The sequence below is a fragment of the Alligator sinensis genome, unplaced genomic scaffold (genome assembly GCF_000455745.1).
Source record: "Alligator sinensis unplaced genomic scaffold, ASM45574v1 scaffold123_2, whole genome shotgun sequence".
In the NCBI taxonomy this organism is placed as follows: Eukaryota; Metazoa; Chordata; order Crocodylia; family Alligatoridae; genus Alligator; species Alligator sinensis.
Genome location: NW_005841917.1, coordinates 519,916 through 529,073, shown reverse-complemented (window position 1 = coordinate 529,073; position 9,158 = coordinate 519,916). Strand labels below are relative to the sequence as shown.

At 39.1% G+C, this 9,158-nt stretch overlaps 1 protein-coding gene across 1 annotated transcript in view; it reads left to right on the top strand.

Annotated features, from left to right (window-relative positions):
* Nucleotides 1-9,158, top strand: part of ISPD (isoprenoid synthase domain containing) — a 232,055-nt gene that overhangs the window by 79,811 nt on the left and 143,086 nt on the right. The window contains exon 6 of the mRNA XM_006018934.3: nucleotides 3,657-3,702. Within this exon, the coding sequence (XP_006018996.1) occupies nucleotides 3,657-3,702 (46 nt within the window). The remainder of the gene's footprint in view (nucleotides 1-3,656; nucleotides 3,703-9,158) is intronic.

Genomic DNA, 9,158 nt, shown 5'->3' with positions numbered 1-9,158 from the left:
GAAAGATTTAAACCTACATATCCTCAAGCAGGATACAAGGGGTAAATTTAAGAGAAATGGGAAGAGATTGATCAACAAAAAGTGTTATGTTTTGGGGGTCACAAAGTATGGAAATTAAAGAAAACGTTCAAATGTCTACTTAAGCTTAGAAGAAAATTTAAACAAAAAACAAATGGTACTTTAATTTATATAAATATAAAGAAAACCAAGAAGGAAGACGCATAAACTATATACTGAGAATGGGTTGGAGATTAAGGATAACTAACCCTAATTCTAAATGAATATTTTGCTGCAGACTCCATAAGAAGTCTATGAAAGTTTGAGGTATGCACACACACATGCGCACACATATACATTTTGCCTCATTTATATTTAATATCTAATGCTTTGCTTGGATCTAGATAACTAGACCCATTATGTAGTTCTCTCTTTTTTTTTTTTTTAATACAGGGACTACTTTTAATATTCTCTAGTCATAAGAAACTACCTTCAAGTTAATGGATTTATTGAAAATGCTAGCTAATGGATTTTTAATTATATGTGTTACTTCTTTCAATTTTATGTAATGGAGATTATATGGACCCTCTGATTTTTTTTTTTTTTTATTTTATTTTTTTTTTGCAGTAAGCAGTCCAAGTTTTGCTTTTAGCTTGGACGTACTAATTTCCTTTCCCCTAATGGCAGCTATACCATGCCATTATCCTTATATAAACTTTCATACATATTGGAGACTGAGAAAAAGTATTCAGTTAGGAACTAATACTAAGAACTTTTATCATAAGCTTGGGGCTTTAGATTTTTGGTCACAAGACTTGTTACTTCTTTACTGTAAATAATTCTTTATATAATTCCTGTTGCGTTGTTTCCACATCACAAGCCTCATCAAGATAATTATCAACAAGTTCACTTGCTGCTTTGTGCACAAGCTACTGTGTTCAGCCAATAACTACAGCTGTGAGAGGGTTCACATAAGACTCCCTCCCTTTAGTTTGCTGAGCAGTCATGTTGCAGCTACCTGGCAGGCACAGTGTCTCCAGGAGCATTGCTTTTCCAGTGAAGAAAGCAGCTTTCCGTGCCTTAAAACTTTCACCCTTATTTTGGGGGTGCTAATTTTGTGGGGAAATGGGCATGTTGTACATAAGAAAATACAATAATATCGTATAGGGTTACCATATTTCCAGTATCACAAAAAGAGGATACCTGTGTAGGGGAAGGGGAGGAAAGGTGGGGAGAGACATATGATTGTGGGGGGAACAGTGATATGCCCTGCTGCCCCCCCGCCCCACACACGTCTCTTTATGTGGGAGTGTCTTGCCAGGGCCTGTGCAGGGAGCATGTGACCCCCAACAGCCAATCACCTTGCCCACTTCTCCCAGCCCCAAGCAGCCAGCCTGGGAAAGCAGAGGCAAAACAAAAACCCGGACATTTCCTTGCATTTTAAAAACCTGCTCAGACATAAGGGTAAGGGGCCAAAAAAAGAGGACATGTCTGGGAAAACCCAGACATATGGTAACCCTAAATACTGATAAATGATCAGGTGCATATAAATTAGTCACAAATGAATTTAGACTGAAAACTAGAAGGAGTGCATTCCTGGGATGGCCTTCTGAACAAGGCATTTTTCTTGGATATGAAGGAGATCTCATCACTTTGCTGATGGTACAGATGGGGTCTAGTGGCAGAAACAAAAAGGAGTCTCAAGGTGAAATGCAGCCTCCTGGTAATAGGAGGAGTTTGAACATTTGAACATTTTTTGCCATGGGGGTAGGTGGATTGCAGTATTTTAGAGTCATCTTATTCTTCTTGTATTCTTGTCATAAACTAGATGTTTTTCCTGAATTGTGCACAAGCGATGGCTGTTCTGCCATTGTAGTGAGCTCCTCCTTCATACAGGTCTCACCAAGGAGTCGGCAAATAGGCAAATGAGCACATACTCACAGTCTGCACTTCACTGCACTTGCATATATTTATGTCATTAGGAGTAGGCCCATTTTATCATGTTTGTTTTTGACCATCCAGTTTGTGTGTTCAGGCGATTCAGGCATTGCCATATTGGCCAATCAAGATCTGCCTCTCTTGAATGGTCCTCCTGGGGATCCAGGTCCACTTCAGAGCACCTGATTGCACATACTTTTTTCTTCCATAACCTCAGTAAGGCCCTGTCAGCCGTCGTGTCCAGAGGTGCAACACTGGTCACAAAATTCTTTCATGTTTTAAGCCATTTAATTACTTTTGTGTCTGTATGATCATAGAGTAGATGTCTGGGGTCTTCCATTTGCCATGATCTTTCTTTTTGGCTTGCTGCCTTTCTTCTGATATCAGGTGGTACAGTGCCAGCCAGTAAGTAGAGGCTATCCTTTGGTGTTGGTTTTAGACATCATGTTATTTCACAACAGCTGTCATTTAGAACTGTGTCTATTTTCTTGGCATGAAATGATTGTTCTGATCATACTGGACATGCATACTCTACAGTGAAGTAGCACAAAGCAATAGCAGTGGTTTGAAATGTAGCTGGGTTCACACTCCACTTTGAGGTGACCGACTTTTGAAGTATGTTGTTGTGGGCTATGACTTTGCCTTTTGTTTTTTCTACTTGTGCTTTGAAGGTATGTCTAACGTAACACTCAAGTACACAGGGTTTGGGTGATTGTAAGTAGTATTCCATCCCAGATGATTTTTAATTTCTGCTTAGCTTCTCAATGGCATAGGTGAAAAGCTGTGACCTGCTTCTTGGTTGGGTTGGCATGAAGCTGGCTCTTATTGCAGTACTCTGAGAGGTTGCTCAGTGTGCATGTCAGTCTGTTCTCAACTTTTGAGGGGTTTTTCAGGGAAGTTTGTCTTTGAGGATCTGCTTTTAGTTTAGAACCAAGGGAATTTGCTGATTCTTGTGAAGACCCTGCATTCAGCTTTTTTCCTTTGTTCGTATTCCTTCACTTAAGCTTTCGCTATGCTTACAATATTTGTTGCAATGTATTATATATAATCATTGAATCTCATGCTTCAGAGTTTTTGATGGTGATCTGTAAGGGGAAGAAGAACTTTTCTTTTTTGCATGGCATAACTTAGGCTTTTAGGTTTTTTACTTTCCTCTTATGCATCAAAGATTAGCTGGAGCTACAGATGAGATATTAAGTGGGGTGCAGTAATAGTTATAAACATGTCAGGTGCCCAGCTGGTCTCTTGTTCATATGCTCAGAGTTAAATTGATTGCCAGGGTTAGAGTTAAGAAGGAATTTTAAGGGAAATTGTACTTGATGACAGAGCTGGTCACGTCCAGTCCTATATTTCTGTTTTTTAGCATAGAAAAATAAACCTTGTGCTAAGAAAGGATGAAAGACATGAAATCATGGCGTTTTATTGCAAGAAAAATGTGCTTGTTACAATTCTCTAAAGAGTTTTAAAATGTGCTATGGTTTCAAACTAATTCTCAATAGATCTAGCTGTTTAACAACAGAATGTGGTTCTATAGAATCTCTTGTGATTTTTGCAAGTTTTGTTGTCCTGATTTGCCAAGCGTATTTACTTTAATTAAGAAATTGACAATATCATTTGTTTATGGTATTTCAAATATAAAGAATTGCCTTCAGGGCACTATTTTATTGGTTTTACATTCCTTCCTGCTCTGCTAAGTCTAATGAGGTTTATCTGTCCTTTAGGTGACCTACAAGCGGGACCTGTATGCAGCTGAATCGATTATTAAGGGTATGTGTTTGTCCTTGTTACTGTCAGTTCATATATTTCCTAAATGTAACTTAGAATTTAGTGTGACAGTGTTTTAAATGCCTGTAAGAGCAGTTTTATGATCAGAAACACACAACCAGGCTTTGTTAGGATTTTTGGAATTACAGTTTATATTGTTAATCATGAATGCATTTATCTTAATACCAATTAATAAAGATTAAAGGCAATATTCTTACTGTTGTATACATGAAAAAAATACTCTAGAAAGGTAAAAGTTATAAAATCATGTAATTATTTTTACAGAAAAGAGATGGTTAGTTTATCATCAAATGTAAATGAAATGCAGACAGGTTTGTTAGTTTGTATTTCTTATGACTTTTAGTTATTTTAGTGATTCGTTTGGGTTGCTGTTTACTTCAGAAAATTGAAAATATATACTCTTCAGAGTTCTTTACTTCTAAGTCTCTTAATGGACAAACGTACAATTCCTTGTTACCCTGTAGTGCTTCAACGATATGACAGATATGAGCTAATTTGTGATAATTTATAAATGTATATTGGCTTAACTATTGGGATGTCTTTATTATATGAATGGGCTGAGTTAATTTAAAGGCAGTCTATAAGAAAAGAGGCACAAAAGTTAAAATAAACAAACAAAAACAACCTCTCCCCGTCTCAAGATTTAGCTGCCCCATGGTAAGTCCTTGAGGATTGTTAAAGGATAGAGGAAGAGCCATTATCACAGAGGAGTCTGACTTGATCTCCAGCAGAACTTACTAGACCAGGGGTCAGCAACCTTTTTGGGAGCAGCTGGCCCAATTAATGTAGCCTGCTTCAAAGGCAGGGTGATGCTTACAATCTAGCCACTGCTGCTCCTCCTGCACCCAAATTGCCGGCAGTATGCTTTGAACCCAGCTGCTGCTTTCCCCCTAAGCAGCTGATTTGCAATTGATATCCCAGCTTCGCAGGCCAAATCAAGTAATTTGGTGAGCCAGCTCCATCCTGTAGGGCCAGAAATTGCTGACCCCTGTACTAGACTAGTTTGGTCTAGAAAGCCAAAAGCCAAGAAATTTGACAAAAAGAAAGGAAATCTGGTAAATTGAAAATAAGTTATCTTTTTAGAGAAGACTAGACTAATGCCAAGATCTGCCAAGGTGTCTGAAGAGTTTAGGGTTGCCTGGAGCACGGTAAGCCTTTGAGCTGTTTGCATAAAATCTAGTGTCAGTCTACTCAGCTGAATAAATTAGCCCATGTTGAGCTCTGGACTGCAATAGCTAGATAGCTACCAATACCTGAGTTAACTAATTTAAACATAGCTCAGGTATCTATATACTTATAGATATAGAAGGCAGTCCATAAGAAAAGGGGCAGAAAAGTAAAAACAAACAAACAAAAACCCCAAACCAAATAAAAAGAAACCCCTTCAAGATTTAGCCATCCCATAACAATGAGATAACTTGGGTATCTTTCTGCTACACAGTGGTCTTCATAAGACTTCTAAGAGCCTGCATTTTATTGACACAATCGATTTTATTTGCAAATCTCATTATTTATTTTTCTTCATATTTGTTAACTAGAGAATTCCAAGTCTCTGTTTCCCATTAGAATTCCCTAAACATTAGGCTGAAATATTTTGTCTCTTGGGTTTTTTTCCTTTTGGCTTTATGATTTCTGTACTCTTGGTTAAGCTTCAGTAACATGGGTGGAGGTGTTCTATCCAGTCTATTATATAAATTGGTGGCTGGAGTGCTCTCTTGGGAAGTGAGAAATGTGGGTTTAAATCATCTGTGATTGAAGAGGGTCTGTAACCCTGTTCTCTAACTTCCAGTAGACTGTTACTTAAAAGCAGGCAGTATAACTGCTTACTCTTGGAAGTATGCCAAGGTATACTTGATCACAAGTGAACATATCTGCCTGTTTTGGAGATTGTCAATTGGATCAACCTCCTGGGGCAAGGCTAAGTATTGGGTATTTCAGCCCTTAAGTGTATACAACCAAATGACCAAATTGATTGTGGCCTATATTTAACTTTAAATGAGCTTTTTCTAGAATGAAACAAGCTATTAAAAAGCAAATTTAAAAATGCTTTGATGACTTTTACTCTATAAAATGGATTAACTAACATAAGGTATTGTTTATGAAATAATTGTACACATAGACTGAATATTTCATGTTTCAACATGATACTAAATCGAGCAGCAATTTTATATACTTGATAAATAGGAATTACATTGGAACTGATAATTTAACTTGAATGATGGCAAAACTAATAGCTTAGATTTATATAGGATAAAATACACACGTGTACACATCACTCTTCAGATTTTTCTCTTAAGTTTTTCTCTTAGTAGCTTTGTATTTGGTACCCATTCAAAGATGCATCTCAAATTATTGGCTTCAGCAACAGGTAGTAGCATGCATTAAGTACATCTTCCTTGTGATGGTACACAACCACATATACAATTTACCATCCCTAACTTTACAAAATGTAGGTCCCCTCTACATGTTACTTTTATGCTGTGATTAATATGTTAAAATGGCAAATGAGCCATAAAAATGTTCCACATAAAATGTAGAACCTTTTTTGGCTGGTTTGTGTGGTGCCTTAAATCTAATGTGTGGTGGGGGCTAACAAGTAGCTGATTGTTAGTTCTAGGGCCTGGACTACACAGGGGTCTGGAAACAGCCCCAGTTCAGTCCTGGACTAGGGACGGACAACCAGCTTATTGTCAGCTATGGCCCAAGGCTGCAGGCAGAGAGGGGGAGCTGAAGGGCTTCTATGCCAGGGACTTTAAAATCCATGCCTGTCCAGCTCTAGTCAGGGCTACTGGGTGCTAGATTTAGAGTCCCTGGTAGGGAAGCTTTTCAGCTCCCCCACTGGGAGCCTCTCATCCCCTACACCTGGCAGCCCAGCTGGCATTTCTGGGTATGGGTTTTTGACAATCAACTGATTGCCAGCCCAATGGATCTCAAACTGGACTTGGGATTGCTCAGCCATGGCTGAGAGTCAGTTGATTGTCAGCCCTGGACCCAAGGTTGTCTGGTCTTGGCTGACAATCAGCTGATTGTTGGTCCTGTGTTCAGGGCTGGGCCCCCAGCTTTCAACTTGCTGGTGCAGAGGGAGCCTGGGCTCATGATCCTAAGCTCCCCCTGCAGTGGCAAGTAGTATTGGTGTGATTGGGATATGATCCCTGATCCTAAATTCATGCATCTTGCCATGTGTACATGGCATTGTAGGAGGCACAATTGTTAGGATTGGGGTTAGATCCCATTGCAACATTAAATTAACGTATATCAGGGGCCTTAGACACACATTTTTTAATATTTAGTCCTACATGTGCATGCACGTGTGCGCACACACACATTTCAAAAGTAAAACATGATTAAGCACAAACTCTGCTTATTTAAAATTTTTTATCATTAAAATCTAATTTTATCAGAAATGCAGTTTTTATAAAAATAGTGAAGATATAGTCCTGTGAACTTTGTTTAAATTTGAATATTATTCTTCAAAATTAAATAAATGTATGCAATCTATAGATAAAATACTGACCATCTGTTCTAGTGCATTTGAAATGTAAAAGGAAATTAAATAGTACTTTTATGTAGTAAAATAAGGAGAAAAGATCAAACAATATAATTAGACAACAGTACTTCTTTTAATTTCTTACTTAGTGAATACATTAAATCTCCTATATATACACAATAGAAACTAGCTTTAGAAGTGAAATCTCTAAATTAAAGAAATCTAAGCAGTAACCATATAATAAAATATTAAAAAGTAAATTTAAATCTAATTTTAAGTAGCTTAAGCATTTTTTTTTATATTCATTAGATCCTAGATCCATAGTTGATGTGAGTGAATAAAGGTAGACTAATTTATGCAATCTGAGAATCAAGCCAAGGCCTTTGTAAGGGAAGTTCTGATTGAGCTAGAATATAATAGGTTCAAGTTTCCCTTTATGTCTGTAGTGCTTATCTGTGAAGCAAAGATCTGCAAAGATGAATTTCCTCCAAGAGGAAATATATAAATGTTTGTAACATGTGCATGTCCCATAAATGTTTGTAACATGTGCTTGTCCTGGGGGTGGCCACTGAGTTTGATCTGGCTCTCTTTGGGTACTCTCCCCTTCACTCTTCTGCCACACCTTGATGTTGCTGCCTTTTAGCGGAAAGGGAGGCTTCCCAAGCCTGACCGCACGCTCCTTAGCTCAGATAGTCTCCACTCTAGGCCTTAAGGCTAACTATGTGGCTCCAACTGTCCCTTACACCAAGCCCATGCCTCACAGATGCTATCAGTCATCTCAATCTACAGCCCTCTTGGGCCATGGTCTCAGTCCCTATGATTAGGCCTCCCTACCCTGGTACTTTGCCTACCTTGGCTATTCCCAGCTGCTGCATCCTGCCCCTTCCTGGGCCTTAGGTCCTTAGCCCTAATCTCTGGGCTTTTTTTGCCTGTCTACACCCCTCTCTGGGCTTTGGGCCTCTGCCTTCAATATCTGGGCTTCTTTGCCCTGCCTCTGCCCCTCTGGGCCTTAGGCCCCTGGCCCCAATTTCTGGGTTTCTTTTCCCTGCCTCTGCCCCTCTCTGGGCTTTGGGCCCCTGCTCCAATTTCAGATCTTTTCCTGGACTCTGACAATGCTCCCAGGACTCTGACCTACTCTGTCCCTTTCCTGGGGTTGGGCCTTGCTCCCAGGCCTTTGGCCTTACCCCTGGGCCTATTGGGACCTCCTTCACTCCTCAGTCTCATCCACAACCCCCCAGTGCTGCTTTAGTGCTGTTTATCCCACCTCAACCATTACCCAATTGCTCTGCTGCCCAGGAGCTGTTCTCTTTGCAGCTCTCTGGGCTAGACTGCCTGACCAGCTCAGGCCCTGACATTATATGCTGGTAGCCTGGCCCCTTGCTGGTCAGGTGACTCCCCTGATTGCCACCTGAGCCCTTCACTGCAGCCTCATCTCCTCTTAAAGCATTAGGCATTCACTAAGTGCCTTGTCACAATATTCACTTAACAAAGAAGTATTTTACTTTTGTTGCTCTATGCAGAGTGGTTTTACCCACAACTTGCTATAAAAATGAAGATACAGCATGTTCAAATATAAGGGGTGTTCACTTAGTTTTGTTTATACTAGGGGCAGTTGTGTTCTAGTTAATATTGCCCATCTTCACAATGTACATATATGTGTATTTTGTATAATTTCAGTGTATTCTCACTTACCTTGTTTTCACTGAAGCCAATACAGTGTTTTTCAGGTACTGATCATAATTGAATGCCAATGTAAAGTAAAAGTAAAGGACTGCATAGTAATGGATGGGAAGATGTATGTACTCTATACATATAACATTTTGCCATCATCTTAATGTGCAGTGTATCTGTGTTAGGTACCATGACATCATTGAAGTTCATGTTGCTGCTGTTCATTGTTTGTATGAAAGCATTTTAAAGCTTTAGTTTAATTCCTTAGTTTTAGTCCTCT